The sequence below is a fragment of the Conger conger genome, chromosome 4 (assembly GCF_963514075.1).
Source record: "Conger conger chromosome 4, fConCon1.1, whole genome shotgun sequence".
In the NCBI taxonomy this organism is placed as follows: domain Eukaryota; kingdom Metazoa; phylum Chordata; class Actinopteri; order Anguilliformes; family Congridae; genus Conger; species Conger conger.
The window spans coordinates 51,590,434-51,606,809 of record NC_083763.1 but is presented as its reverse complement, the minus strand read 5'-3'; the positions used below and the strand labels follow the sequence as shown (position 1 = coordinate 51,606,809).

General features: G+C 41.4%; 1 protein-coding gene across 1 annotated transcript in view; it reads right to left on the bottom strand.

Annotated features, from left to right (window-relative positions):
• oxsr1b (oxidative stress responsive kinase 1b) overlaps positions 1–13,946 on the bottom strand; it is a 74,282-nt gene extending 60,336 nt beyond the window's left edge. The window contains exons 1-3 of the mRNA XM_061238761.1: positions 13,834–13,946; positions 13,322–13,462; positions 3,469–3,581 (exon numbers count right to left, since the gene is read on the bottom strand). Of these exons, the coding sequence (XP_061094745.1) occupies positions 3,469–3,581; positions 13,322–13,391 (183 nt within the window). The 5' untranslated portion in view covers positions 13,392–13,462; positions 13,834–13,946. The remainder of the gene's footprint in view (positions 1–3,468; positions 3,582–13,321; positions 13,463–13,833) is intronic.
• Positions 13,947–16,376: the final 2,430 nt, after the last annotated feature.

Sequence of the window (16,376 nt, the reverse complement as noted above, 5' to 3'; positions counted from 1 at the left end):
AATAAATGGCAAGAGATTAAATTTGATATCTTGATGAACAGGTAAGCTAGCTAAAAGCTTATTGTTTGTGCCCATCCCACTCTATGAAAGGGATAGGAGGTTGTTATATTTTTTAATGCATGCCAAAAAGCAGTGTTATTTTTAACTGGAGACAAAAGGGCATTCATGCACCAAAATACCAGACTGGAGACAAGTGGTCTGTACTGCAGTGCAAATCTGAGTTGCCAAACCCCCTTTTGACAGGGAAGATGCCAAAATCAGGCAAATCACTGCAAATAATTGCTCACATAACCACACAAGTAAAGAAAAGGCTTGGAATATAAAAAACTAAATATCATATTTCCACGGGTCATAAAACATAAAAAGTAGTAAGTGATGCATTATTTGAAATTTGCTGTCAAATTGACTATTCATTGTATTGGCATGAAAAACAGATGCTACATTTGTACATCAGAACTACATTCACAATTACATAAACAAAATGTATTGTCACTGTTAGCAGTCACAGGGAGATTCTGCGATCAGTCTCACTCAGTGAACTCAACAGACCGAACGAACACGCGGTTACATAATTGCTTTACATGATTTAGCCAAAAGAGCTTCAGCCCCAGACTCAACCCAGCCACACTGCCCTCCGTTCAAAACATGAAGAATCAATTTAAGTAGTCATTTGTCCCAAATGTTCTTCATTCTTCACTCCGCCTCAGCGCAGAAAACGAAGGCATGCGGCTTGCTCATACTTTCCTACCCAAAGCTATGCAGAAATCACACTGTGGTGAGACTGACTCTTGGCCTGCATGGCGTTGACACTGTCATGAGGCCTTTCCACTCCATGACTGCAGATCGGAGTCTCACCTTCCTACTGTGTGTGTCTGATTCACTCTGGCATTTGGCAAGGCAGTCAGAGCAGGTCACTCTCCATGCCCTCGCTGTCAACTCACAACCGACCCACAGTCACGGGCCCGACACAGTCAAAGCCCTGTCACGTCTACCCCACGACCGTGCATCAGGTCGATGGCTGTTAAACGTCGTAGGTGTGTGGCCATGATGAGCAACATGGGGGAAAATATTACTATTAATAAAACAACGCAGTCCTCATTGGGGGGAGGGGTGGTTTGCTAAAAGTTTCCTGGCAGGTTGTCCCCCATTTCATTTTGATGAGCCATTGCAGGCTGGGAGGGCAGCAGAAAGCTGGGCCAGTTTCAGTAACCGGACAAAGAGAGGCAGGGAATGCTGGGACTTGTAGTTTGGATTGGGCTTCACATTGGCATGGGAATATTTAGACCAGAAACTACAGTACAGTACACAGATTTGATGTTGACATTAGCCCAACTGCTTGAGTTTCATCCTTTTTTTGTGAAATATGAGTAGAAATGTGGAAAACCAGTGAAATTTGTGGAGCAGTACGCACGGCATCCAACGCGAACGCAATTCCCCTGCGAGGTGGGAGTCCCTGCCATGGTGCTCCCTCAGCTGTGGTTTTTCTATCTGTTACCCTGTCAGCTTTCAACCTGCCTGACTAAAGCATGAAAGCATTAAAACATGAAAGCATAAATACATTCATGAAAAGAAGGCTGAATGTCCCACTCTCCTTAAAAAAAGAAAAGTTTCAAAAAGCTTACACTGTCATCTACAAAATGTGACCTTGGAATTATAAGGTTCGACCTGCATTCTGAGTGGCTTTGAGACATTGAGCTACCAAAATGAATGGGCTCCAAGCAGATACAACCGTTTAAATGGTGAATTATTTTTACTTTCTGTAAAACGTCATACATATATTTAGTGCCTTATAAAAAAACATATGTATGACACCAACTCATTTTTGTCAAAAATGTCAGTTAGAACCATATAATTCTAAGGTACTGAAAAGGTCCTGAATCATAGCAACACCTCCTGACAACTACGATGAAACTATTCCAACTGGAAAGGAACAGTGCTAGGGCTGTCACATTCGAAACCTGGGCTTATTAAGGACACAGTGCAGCAGTGTGCCAGCCTTAATTAAATCTACTCCATTTAAACGATAACAACCTCCGCTTCAAAAATGGCAGACGGGCAGACCGCCATCTCTTCTCAGACTTCATCGACACGATTTCACAATATTTGAGAAAAGTGGATCTTGTGGTTTCCCTTCGCAGGTTATATTTTCGCCTGGCGCTCTAGCAGGCACAACGGCTCTCTATCAGAAAGCCGCGGAGGGAGGGCGAAAGCGTTTCGCCGTCTGCAACCGTGACGTATGTCGGCTTGAATGGGAACGTTCATCGAAAGCGAGATGCTAAAAACGCTACGGGCGAGCAGAGACCGGGGTCCTCCAGGGCTCTACGGTATCCGTGCCAGCAAAAGAGCCACAGTAAAAACAAACACAGCTTGTTAAAAAAAGCCAAGAGGCTGGTAATGACTTTCTAAGACTTGACACTTTTTTGCCCCCTTTTCATTTCTAGGAACCACTGCACACTTTCAAATGGAGATGTTTACACTGCAATTTGCTCAAAATAGTTGCCAGATTCTTTAGTATTTACAGCTCAGGATTCAGCCGTCTTTTTATATGTTAGTGGCCATCTAAGGTGAACAAAATATAGCCCGACATAAAACTGTCGAAAGATAAAAACAAATACTGAAGAATAATAAAACAATACTTTCAATAAACCAAAGTAATAAATTGTATCAATAATATGAAACAAAAAATAACTCAAGATTAAGAGAGACAGAAGTGTAACATATTTTGCATTAAGGATATGGGTCAAGTTGATTTATATCCTAGATTCCTACCAGTTATAATTAAATACATAGGTCCCATGTTTCTGTTTGTTTGAGGCTGGTTTCTAAACAGGAAAAAAAACATGGCATTTTGAAAGTTTGTAATAAGAGTGGAAAACCAATGCATCCAAAATGGAAAATAGGACCTCGGAACATCTGAAATATTCAAACTTTAATAACACCCTACAGCAACCTGCAAGGTCTAGCATGGACTGTCAGCCTCTTTTGTGTCCTACCCCTGCATTAGCAGAGATGTCTCGAGCCCAACAGGGAAAACTGCAGGGCTCTGCAGAAGCTGCTGAACAGGTCCGACTCCCATTGGAGCAGAAAAGCCTTAAGCTTGTGTACTGACACGGCTCCATAAAGACTAAATCAGTTTAGCAAGAAGCACGAGAGATCCCTGTAGCAGCAGAACAATCTTACAGCAGGGATTTTCTCAGCACTTTTTAGCTTTCGTGATGTGGACAGAAATGGAAAAATCTGAAATCTAAATCGCACTGTTCATTAGAATTTAAGTGATTATAACGGACTACTGTAGAAACGCCATTTTGAAGCCACACCTTTCTCAGAACTTCACTTCAAATAAGCATGAATTTTGAGGCCTGCTGCAAATTTCATCCAAACAATGCTAAGATTAGCCTGTGTGGTAAAAGCACGGAAATGCCATTGCCACAGCAGAAACCCTGGGATGACTGTGGTTGGGTACATTACCAAGAGCTCGTCCATGCTGGTCTGACATTTCTCCAGATTGATTCGCTTGATGGCGACCTTCTCCTTCCTGGGCAAGCAGTACGCAGCCTGGACCACAGCTGTGGCTCCGCTCCCTGAAACCAGAGATGGAGAGCTGAGGACATGACACCGATAGCACTGCGTATTCTCATCAGAATTATAATCAATGCAAAACAAACATGGACCAAAAAAATGAGAACCATTCACAACTCTCCTGAAGTAGCCTCAACTTATTTATTAATTTAAGTTTTATTTCTTTTCTTTTTTTTTGGGGGGGGGGGGGGGGGGGGTTATTTCTAAAGGCACAGCCACAACATACATTTGTGGGGCAGGGAATAAGTGTATTGCTGATTAATGACATTGGATATATGGCCTGGTGACTGCTACCTGTGATTTTGTTGGTTATAAATTGCAGGAAACAATGCCTTCTGGTAATTACGGAAACTGTGATGTCTAATTGTTACACCAATAAATGTGGTAATGGTCACTGCAAAACTAAATTTGAGGCATGCATGTTGACTTGACACTTTCAATACAAGGCATTTTGAATTCATATTCGTTCCTCTTTGTGCCGTCTGGTACAGCTATATACTGCAACGCATGCCAACCGATGCTTAATTAAACTATTTGGGGCATCATACGTCTTTTGGCATTAGGTGAACATTTCCACAGATTAACATAGCATATCTAATTGGTGTGGTAATACTTTGTTGGTGGTTTACTTGTGTGCAAAAAACAAAAAATGATTCAACTGTATTGTCAAAGTCTTTTTGGAAACTTGAAAAAAAAAAAAAAAACTATAGGACAACTATTCCGGAGTATGCTGGGTTTGTTTGCCCTCATTCCACCTAGCAGAGTGGAAGGATTTTAATTAATTACATCCCTGTTCTGTAATTCCCAAGACAAAACATATGGTTTTGCAACCTGGCCAGCCACTCTCGTCAACGTGCTTCCTATCACGACATTCTGTTATGACACTCCATTCAGGTTTCTAAAATGCGAATTTCAGCCTGTCAGGAGATCCAGGTCAACCGCCTTCAAGGACTACAGAACCTTGACGCCTCTCTGCAAACGCTGTGCCAGCTCTGCACCAGCCTATCCGACTATCTGAGGACGGGGTGAATCGGAGGTCTTGAGCTGCAGCACGCGTCAGCACGCATCGTGGTCCATGCATCTCACGGCTCGTGGCCAAACGCTCCAGCTGTACACTTATTTATCCACCCCAGGCTCCCTGCCCGTGTGAACAGCAGCAAATGCAGACCAGCCCCCGGTCTGGAATAACCCCCCAAAGCCCCAGTGTAGACATGGGGACACTGTGCTGTAGAAGACACCATTTTTCGGATTACCGAGATCCTGACTCGCTATGGTCATTAATATGGTCTCTTTGCAGTACCATGGCTGTCATGAGTGTCACTCACCAGTGTCCTGGCTAAATTCCCAACCTGGCTCTTTCAACCTGCCACCTAATAATCCCCCGATTTAATTATTTTAAAAAGATTTAAAATCTCCCTCTCCAGCTTTGCTGATGTGTGGTGAGCATTCTGGTGCAAAATGGCAGCCAATGCATCACCCAGGTAGGTGCTGCACGTTGGTGGGGGTTGAGGCGAGTTCCCCTTAAACACTGTAAAGTGCTCTGAGTGTGAGAAAAGCACTATACGAATGTAACCATCTATATATCTTGAAGGGCAACCTTTGGCTGTTATGACTAAACCTTCTTTTGGCGAGGTGCCTTCCCTGACTTGCGAGATACAGGCGAGCAGTACCATTCCCAGTTTGTCTAACCATCTCTGACCCACCTGCCTCTGCAAACTGGACCCGGCCACTAAGGGGCTCCTGTCCATGAACCCCTTGTTAACAAGAACGATTCAGTGAATGAATGGCAATTTAAATGACAGCAGACTACAAATCCCATATCTCCTTGCAGTGACCTCACAAGTCACAACTCAAATTTCCTTGTAGGACGACCATCACTGACTGCAGAGTTTGAAGAACAAGAGGTGAAGTCTTATACAAGAATAGCCTCTAGTACAGAAAGATAATGCTGACATTTAAAGGCATTGTGATACACTTGTGAAACTGGTCATTCTCTCTCCTATTCAATAAATCAATGTGTCTACTACCACATTTGACTGCAGTGCGTACAGTCCCGGCCAAAAGTTTCGTCGCATGAGTGGACAAAAGTGACAATTGCTAATTACCCAACTCTTAATTAGCTTATTTAATTTCATAGATGCTTATAAGGTTTATTGCTTGATAATGATGAACAAGCCAGTTTCTACCTGGACAAATCAAATTATAATCAATACATTTTATCTTTCTCAAAAAGTAAATAAAATACCAAATGAAAATATCAGTCTAGTATTTCATCATGGACTATAAGTTAAGAAATTAATATCTTTTATGGGTTCCTTTGGCCTGCAGAACAGTTGCCATCCGGTTTGGCAGAGAGTCGTAGAGCTTGTTGATGAAGTCGTCAGGGATGGCATGGAAGGCCACCTTGCAGGCATCCCAAAGTTCCTCCAAGTTCTTCGGCTTGGTCCTCCAATCTTCCTCCTTCATTCTTCCCCAGATATACACAATAATATTCATATCTGGAGACTGTGCTGGCCATCCCTGAAGGACCTTGATCTTCTTCCCCCTGAGAAACTTCAAAGTGGAACCTGAGGTATGGCAAGGAGCTCCATCCTGTTGAAAAATCTGACCCCTCTTGTAGTTGGGAATGTGCTGGGAGGCAGGAATCTGTTGATATTTGGCACTGTCAATGTTACCATCCACCTTACAGATCTCCCTGGCACTTTTCTGCTGTCCAACCTTCCGTCAGGCTGTGGGCCTTGGCGTACGCAACACGGTTTCTTAGCTGTCTCTTGTTTAGCGCTGGTTTCTGGGCAGCAATACGACCGTGGAGACCATTGCGAGCAAGAATCCAACATACAGTTCTTGACGAAACAGGTGTTGCTGGCCTCCACTCCTCCTGGAGCTGTGAGGCGGGCTGGCTTTTGACAGTTGGACCAGCAAGCAGTCGTCTCGAGCAGTTGTCTTGCACGGTCTGCCCGACCTGGGTCTTTCATGGACGTCGCCAGTCTCTTGGTAGCGCTTGCGAATCCTCTCCACCTGCCGTTTAGACACATTGAAGATGTCTGCAACTTCAGCAGGAGACTTGGACTTGAGATTCTTGATGATCAGCATTTTGGTTTCTGGTTTGATCTTGGGCATGTTGACAGAAGCATTGTTGAGAATGAACTTGATGACTAAAAGTGTCAAATTTCTGCTTTTATAGCTCAAAGTTACCTACAGCTGACTAATCAAGCCCCTTGTTTGTTTCTTCCTTATTCACTGTGGCCTAGAAATTGGAGTTGGCCATTGCGACAAGACAAAACTGGCCTGTTGATCATTATCAAGCTGTAACATTTAGTAACAATTTTGAAATGTCATTTTGCTAGCTTCTAATAAACTTTAGAGACTTATGATTAATTTGTGTTGTTTCCTAACTTCATTAGCTAATTAAGAGTTGGGTAATTAGCAATTGTCACTTTTGTCCACCCATGCGACAAAACTTTTGGCCGGGTGTGTTTGGTTATGAGTTCTGTTTTAGCTAACTAGGGTTCGTGAAACGTAGGCAAATATGTTAATGAAAGCCTGTTGGTGAACATTAGACGTGGTACTGCCGGTGTTGGTTTGGCCTATTTGCTTCTCTGCAGAGATGAATGTCACTGAATTGGCCACTGGCCATTTCAACCAAAAGTGGACAGAAAATTTAATGAGGGAGCACCCACTGTATAATTAAGTCAATGCAGATTGCGCTCAAGCAAAGCAAAAATCTATTTCCACAAGAGGAGGAGCCTTTGTTTTGCGAGAGTAATAAAATTTGAGCAATAAAATTTGTAAGGCATATCTGAACTGATCTGGAGTACTGCTGAGGAAGAAAGAAATAAGTAATAAATTATAAAGTAATATCTGAACATTCTCTGAAGTAAAACATCAAAGAATTAAGTGTCACCATATTCCTGTCAGCTCTTGGCAGTAAAATTAGCTTTTCTAAACAAGGTCTTGTCTTCGTCTTATTTTTGCTTTTCAGATCAAAAGTAAGATGGAAGGGCAAGATTCAAGAGCAAAACATCCTTTGTTGTAACTGCCCATTTAAGAGCGGTAGCCTGTAATACTGACTGGAACCTTTCCTCGTACAAGGCAAGAGATAAACAGAGCCGCAAAAGGATAGTTTCACAATTGTGTACTAAAAGGTAGGACAGTAAAATGTCAAAAGAAAACTAAGAAAAAAGAAATTCACCATGTTCAATGAACACTTTGCAAATTCTCCACCACCCACCTTCAAGTTTTAAAACACTAGGGCAGTAAAACATGATTTTGAATCCATGTCACCATAGGGAAACGATTATTTCAGCAAACATTAGTGAGTGTGTTCATTTGCTGGCTTGCTTAGGGGACATAACTCTAGGAAATATGAAATTACCTAGCCCATCTGCTATTCTATTGAGCTTTTATTTCCCATGGCAGAAATAATATAGTGGCCTGAAAAGGAAATTTTAATCAATTCTGCAGTCACACATAACATATTTTGAATATAGGTAAAAGCAGGTTCAATACACTATTGCAATACTAAATTACCAAAGCCAGACAGGGCATGATCATTCAAATCAACTTATGTCAAGTATGCCAAAAACAATAGTGTTTTTTTATTCAAGATGATAATACAAGCACCCAGAGTGTGATACATTCAATGCCCTACTTTATATGACAGCCAGCCAAATTACTGGCGGATAGCTCTGCTCCAGTTTAACACAAAAAGTATATGGACCTGGGCATTCATACTCTCCGGGACTTCTTACCGTTTCCAATTATTAAGAATCAGGAAAGGGACAGCGGCAGACAATGAACTTCCAAGAGCTCAAATATAATTTGCCTCTCCTTGCATGGTCAGAATAACAATGGCCAATCGGACAATAGCGGCAGCTCGACTTTCTCGCTGGCCAGTGGCGTTACTGTGTGAAGTCACCTCCTCGGAGGCCTGAGAATGTGCCCCTTGGTGAACCGCGGTCTGTTTGCGTTTCCTGCCCCCGCGGGGTGAGCCATCCTCACAGAGATGTCAGGAGGCCTTCCTGCACATGCTCGCGCGCATTCCGGCCACTGCTCCGAGGTACCGCACAAGAAACGCCACACGTGGCTAAACATAAGAGCAGCCCCCAGCAACCTGGGAGCCTCCACACTTCGCTACATTACACAAGTTGCTACTACGGAATGTGAAAAATGAGGCCTGCCTACCTAGAGCTAGCCTACACGGAATTCATGAACAGTTCAACGTTTGGCAGGAGTATCCAAAGGGTGGCCCCTGTATGATTCTCATGACTGATCATGCAAAGAAAAAAAGTACTCAAATTCTCCAAATTCCGTTCAAAGCTAGGCAGGAGACATGGCGATTTTCGTACCGTGGTATCCGGGTCAACGGTGAGTTGCATTCAGTAGAGCGCAATTAAAATGGACTTAAAGCCGACTAAAGTAATCGAAGGATTTCACATCTCCATCTTCTCTAAATTCATCCAATGTGTTCAGATGCTCAACCACAGTGGAAATGCAGGGGCCTTCATAAAAACAAGACATCTACCCCTGGGAACTTACTCAAACAATGGTTGTGCTGAACATGCTGAGATGGGCCCCAATGCACACCAACCATCCAGCATGAAACCAAAGATTGCTGAAACACTGAGATAACAGTGTCTAGAGCAAGTGAGAACCTACCAGATTGCATAATGTACTAAACCCCTTACAAAGAGGAACAACATCAAAGTTCGGACTCCAACTCATTGTTTTTCAAAGGACATTTTAATATTGTAGTGATGCATTTAATATGTATCATTTTATTACTTTATAGGTTTATTTGTTTAAACAATATATTAAGCATAACATTTAGATTCATCCATAAAGATTAACACATCGATTTATACAGATTATTTTACACATTCAAGCATAAGTTCCACTACTTAATATCATCCTGCTTTAAAATTCAATCAGACATGAGATCACAGAATTAGCTGATGCAATTTTTGATCAAAAGAAAGATCATTGGCATGAAAGGACCAACATCCATCTCTGGGGGGAAATTGAGAACAGATATTACAATATAGGCGGCACGGATGGCGCAGTGGGTAGCACTGCCGCCTCACAGCAAGGAGGTCCTGGGGCCTCTCTGTGTGGACTTTGCATGTTCTCCCCATGTCTGCGTGGGTTTCCTCTGGGTACTCCGGTTTCCTCCCACAGTCCAAAGACATGCAGGTTAGGCTGATTGGAGAGTCTAAATTGCCCGTAGGTATGAGTGTGTGAGTGAATGGTGTGTGTGCCCTGCGATGGACTGGCGACCTGTCCAGGGTGTATTCCTGCCTTTCGCCCAATGTATGCTGGGATAGGCTCCAGCCCCCCTGTGACCCTGTTCGGGATAAGCGGGTTCAGATAATGGATGGATGGATGGATATTACAATATATATTAAACTATACAATAAATTACCAGAACTACAAAAACCTCTCATTACTACAACACAGGACATATCACATATCACTGAACACCTTATGCTCAGGCTGAACTTTCAAAATGTCTTTCCAAGGCAAGTAAACCATTAACACACACTTCATAACTTCTTCATTTGTCAGCCAACACAAACATATTCTATATTGACATTCTGGAATTATGAACTCACTGCATTGAATCAGCTCATTGTAAACACACTACCAGACACTGCTTTTAGCATGACAGCAGCACCATTCCAGTACAGCAGCAGAAAACCCCTTTAAGTGAGCCTTGGTGCTGATGAAATGTCAGGACTGTAACCAGAGAAAAAGCAGTCACGGAAAAAAGGCCTGATTGCCATTCAATACGTACCGCAGATGAGGAATGGAAGAATCATGCAGGTCTGTATTAAGTTCCAAAGAGAAAATTCCACCATTTTTTAATTCTTTTTTTGTTGCTCCAACAGGAGGAGTTCAGAATTGGAATATCTTAGTCGTGTAGAAGAGCCTTATAATCAAGAGGATTTTAGCTGAAGTGAGAAAATATAACTATAAGCAAAAATCCCTATTTTAAGCTGAGCTCCAACTTAAGTCATCAAACAAAGTCACCACTGATTTCATACAAAAGAGCTGACAACTTCATTTTACTCTTTGTAAGAGAGGAGATGTCAGGCTGAGGAGATAATTTGTGATTTTTGACATGGTGAATTCATAGCAGGGAGGGAGGGAGAGAGTTCGGTCCAACATCATAGTCTTTACAGTTTTGGTTCTGAATGTTCCCAAACGGCTCAATAATGCTCAAACAAAGTGATCCACAAATCACTAACAAATCCTGATAAATTAAGGCATGTTTTCTTCCACCTTGTATCTTGAAAATTTAAGAATAATTTGGCAAAAGAACGATTCATCATTTCAAACAATTCCAAATACAAATTTGGTAACACTTTACTTGAACCTGTCACCATAAAGCTGACAGGTTCATAATAGCATACAGGTGACATAATAGCTGTCACAAGATGATGTCAGTTGATATCAAATGACATAAAACAGTCATACTTTTATTGGTAAATGTTATGTCAGATAACCCAACATCATCTCTTATGCCATCTTGTGACAAATTTTCGTTTGGAATGCGCAATCCATGCAATTTTGTCCTCCCGTAGGCTGTTGGGTTTGAGCAGATAGTGGCAGGTTCTAACTGCCACTGCTATTGCCACCCTCCACAAAATGATAAACCATAACCATGTAATTTATTTGGATAGGACGCCATGGTAACATGTAAGGCTACACAGATCATGTGTAACACCCAGTCATTAATCACCTGAAAAATATCATAATTATGATAAATATCAAATACAAACAGGCAATGTTGTTAAAGCAATTTTTTTTTTTTTACAGGGGCAGCCCTAGTGGTTAAGGTGCTGTATGTCAATGACATTTGGTTCTCTGAGGTTCTACAGTAGAAATAAGCTTTACTTTTTTATCCACATTCCTTCATCACATTGAAATAATTGCAGGGTTCAAAAAACGGATACAACATCAAAAAATCTTAAAATGAATACATTTCTGGACAGACGAACATTGTGCAAGGATTACATTATATGACTGGCATTTAGCAGACACCATTCAGAGTGACATATTCACATTTTTTATTTCTTTCCCATTCCTTTTATAAAGCTGGATATGCACTCAGTGAGTACTTTATTAGGTATTTATTACACTTATTGGTCGTAAGCTGCTGTAGCCTCTCTACGTTGACGTGTTGTGTGTTCAGAGATGCTCTACTGTAGAACACTATTGTAATGCAAGGTTATTTGCATTACTGTCACCTTCCATCAGTCAGGCCCTTCTCTGACCTCTCTCATTAACGTGTTTTTGCCCGCAGAACTGCTGCTCAATATTCTGACATTTGGTCCAAACAACAGCTGAACCTCTTGACCACGTCTGCATACGTTTATACATTTAGTTGCTGCCACATGATTGGATAATTAAATATTTGCATTAACAAACCGGTGTACAGGTCTACCTAACAAATTGCTCACTAAGTGCATACTGAAGCAATGCAGGTCAAGAACTTACTCAAAGGTACAACGGCATTGTCCGACCTAGGAATCTAACCTGCAACCTTACAGTTCATTCCTTAACCATTACACTTTACTGCTATACTACATTACTCATTTTTAATAACCTAAGTTACAACTTGAAAGAACTCAATGGGGTGACATTACCAGCCTCTTAGCAATGTTCTGTTAAAGATCTTCCTAAGAACGTCACCCTGGTCGTATTTGCTCAATAACGCTACGCAAGTTAAACATTTAATATATGTGTTCACGTTAATATCTCAAGTATGCCGAGATATTAACCACAGTATGAAACACTTCTTTCACAAAATAAATTGATATTCGTAATGTATAGGCTGATGCTCATTGGTAAGCAACAGTAGCTGCAATTTCATTGGCTAGAAAAAACAGAGCGGCTCCATTTCCAGCATGGGAATTTACTAGCTAAAACACATTAGAAGAAAAAAGAAAACGGCAAAGCTCTGGTCAGTTAACCTCTGGGCCCCCAGTTTTTCTGACATCTCAGCGGAGCACCTCCCAACTTTGAAGCTTTGCTATGAGTAAGCTATAGACGGTGTATTTGTACACATGACAACGTTGAGTGTGAACTAAGTAGCATTAGCTAAGATCCACTCAGTGATGACTCTCTTGCTAGCTAGCTAGTTCTCACAGACTCGCACCATTGTAAATTCAGGACAGCTAGCTACCGGTTTAGCTTCCTGATGACACCAACGAAGTTAGAATGCTGTTCATCTGCGCTTGCTAGCCTCTTGGTTTGCTTAGTATGATCGATGCTGGCAGATAGCTTGCAATGATATAATTTAGCTAATACGTTAACCGAAGTTAGCGAGCCAGTTATCAAGCAACTCCATTGGTGGAGAGTTCCAAGACGAGGGCTATGACTGCAGCATTAACATTAGCCAAGTGTCTATACTTTTATTGATTTAGTGATCAGCAAAACGCAAATGTGAAAGACTGCGATAAACCGAAAACGTGTGTTTTGGGTGTGTACCTAACAAGCATGTTGCATAGCGTTTAGGCAGCTGGCTAGCTAGCAACTAAATATAGTGGAGAGTGTATATCAATGTACAAGCTAAAAGTACCGAACATTAGTTAGCTAACGTTATCTACCTAGCGACTGAATAATCACCCCACGTTTGAAAATCTTTGCCTGACTTGTCTTGATTTCATGGAGCATTACATGACCCTAAGTTAACCAGCCAGTCAACGCTTCAATGTTGCTACAATGTAGCTGCACTCACCAATCACCTCCTGTAGCTCATAATCATCTTTGTTGATGGACCAGGGTTGGGAGCTCAGGTCCTCCGACATGGCTGTAGTTTACGTTGTAGTCGTAGCAATGTAGACGGTATTGAACCCCAAGACTTCAACGTATTTCTTTCCTAAAAATAAAATATGCTATGTTATAGCTCCAAGCGGTCCAGCAGTGGTACTTCCCTTGCTTGCAATCTTCCACAGCTCATAGTACACTCATTCCCAAACTTTGCCACTAGCTACAATCCCCGCCCCCCGCGTTCCTGTCGTAAGATCACGGAGTTCGTGAATAGTGGCCATCTTGAGTGTGGCAAATGTATCAATTCACAAAATTGTCACAAACTAAACCTTCTTGTGTTTAGTTGAAATGTCAAGGATTTGATTATCAGGTAATAGGCTCTTATAAATTCATTACTTGGTAGGCGCGACGAATTTACAATTTCAGGATTTGTGGCGTTAGTTGAACTTCGAAAGTATTTGCTAATATAGCATAGCTTACATAAACAATTGTTTAAAGCATAACGAAAAATTCGTGGTTATATAGCATAATGGAAATAACCAGTTCCACTGTTGCGGAAGCTGCAAAAGCCGCAAAACCGATGGCTGGTTATGGGTTCTATGTGAATATTCCGTTTCGTGTGCACTGATCCTTCTTATTGGTCAATGTCAAGAGAGTATTTAGGAACCTGAGAGGGTGGGAGGGGCCAGGCAGTGAAGCACCCGGAACTGCACATGCTGAGTGCAAAAGCGCTTGCTGCCCATTTAATTCAATTTAGAGAACGAAGGCCGATTGACAACCAGACCAACCTCATTAAATTATCATAAATGTATCAGTTTCTTAAACAATGTTTGTTTTAGCGCAGATGCTTTGGGAAAACATAAAATTATAATAAAATTTATTCTACAAATCACATAGCTCCCTGGCTCCAATCTATAAGTCTCACCTATCGAAACCCCAGTGCTTCAGTGGCTCCTAATGCCATTGGTCAGTAGCTCCTCTGACACAGCAACCTGACAGAGGCGAATTTCTTCAGGTATTAAATGGATTTCATTTCATCATCAAACTCAAGGTGAATTGTAAAATAAGAAATGATAACAAGTTTGCTTCCTACAAGTATTTGCTTTTAAAGTTTACTGGTTGTAATTGTGGAATTATGAAACTTGGCACATGGGTTTATCTTCTTATACTTGACACCTTGAGTCAGAGCCCATCCAAGGGGGTCCCAAACCCCAGGTATTGAACGACTGCCATTTAACAAAAACTGGAGGATAATTATGTGTTAGGATAGAAAGACAGATTCAGTTGGAGAACCCATTGGGATTGTGCAGGGTTGATGGGATATAGCAAAAGGCTGATGTGCCGTGAAGATTTGGCTGTCCATTGAGTTTTACAGTTAGCTTGATGTAATTAGCACATTGAAACCGAGGCCCAACCTTTTTTGCAGGCTCAACTTTTCTAAAGGCTGGAGACAGCTAATTCCATCCCTTCGGCAGTTATAAAAATATGCAGGCCCCATTTGATGCATTGTAAGCAACAGCAGAACTTGGAGTACCTGTGAAATGTTGTTGGTTATAGTGAACCTTATTCCTACTGCCAGTTTTTGAGATTGCAGTTAAAAAAAATGAAAATAAAAATTTTATTCCTATAAAATGTTATTATGCTGAGAACTGTACAAAAAAAAACATATTAAAAGATTACAAAGTATTCATTTACAGAGGAAATTTGTATGAACTGCTCCTGAAATTGTCTCTTTGAGGAATCTGCACCCCACCTTGAGATCAGTATCTTGGGGAGAACAGGCGTGACTCAAGCGTGGAATCCATGACCGATAGCTGCGTGTCTGTGAGCCGGGGTGCCTTGGGTGGACTCTGAAACCAGAGAGGCTGTGCGTACTCCTCCTAGACTGCAGCAGTAAACAGAGGCCTTCGGCTTTCTTAGGGAATGAATCATGGGAAGGATTGCTTTTCTGCTCTGCGCTCCCCCCTTCATGACACCCTGTCAGTATATCAGCGCGCACCTGCTGCACAGAACAAAAGCAAACATTTGTGTAGGAATTTGGTCCTTTGTGAAGTAAAACTAGTAGCCAATAATGTAGGAATTTGGTCCTTTGTGAAGTAAAACTAGTAGTCCGATATTCAGGTTAGCAACAATGTATTCATATAGCAAAAATAGTCTTTAATTACAGTATGAAGCATACCAGGTAAAAGCAAGGCAGTTAAATTACAAACTCATGTTAGAAAGGAATGAGCTTTTATGCCCCAAACCTCCTGATGTAAAATACAGGTAGTTGCCCCTGATTGGGTGACAGGCAGCTGAATACACATTATTTTGTATGCATATGATGTGATGTGAGGAAACCAAATGGTCATTTTCAGCAAAGCAGACAGTGAACCCCCCTTGATCATTCAGTATGGGCTTCCTAACCCCCCTTGATCATTCAGTACGATTGAGGTGTTAGGTGACCATCCAAGAACAATGAAGCAGGAAATGTATTCTTCCCTACATTTGTAAAACAGAAAACATCTTTTAAAAAGGTAACTTTTGCTCAGTATTACACAACGTGGTTGGTGTTCAACCAATCCACTTCAACTGAGCAAATTTATTTAGGCTTTTTTATCAGATGGAGCATTCATTTTTTTGTTGAAGAATGGATCAGAGTGGAATCAGAAATCATCACATGGTATTATGCTTATTATCTTTGAAACATCATCCGGATACTTTATCAGACATTATGTCCAATGTCCATCTCTGTCTGTGGACAAAACACTGTGGACATTAGTTTGCTCTGAATTCCAGAGCTCAGTGTTAGATTTGAAATAAAAATACCAATTGTGTAAAAGGTATAGAATATTTTTTGTGGGGGATAGGATGTTTTTTCCATTTTCTCAAACCATGCATGACCACTTCAAAACGTAGAAATTTACCTTACCTACCTTTGACCTCTCAAAATGATATAAACAGACATGAAAGATACTATCAGTAAACGATTCTTTAGAGCATGCATAGTTTATGTACTGGTTGTTTATGCAACCGTGCCCCAC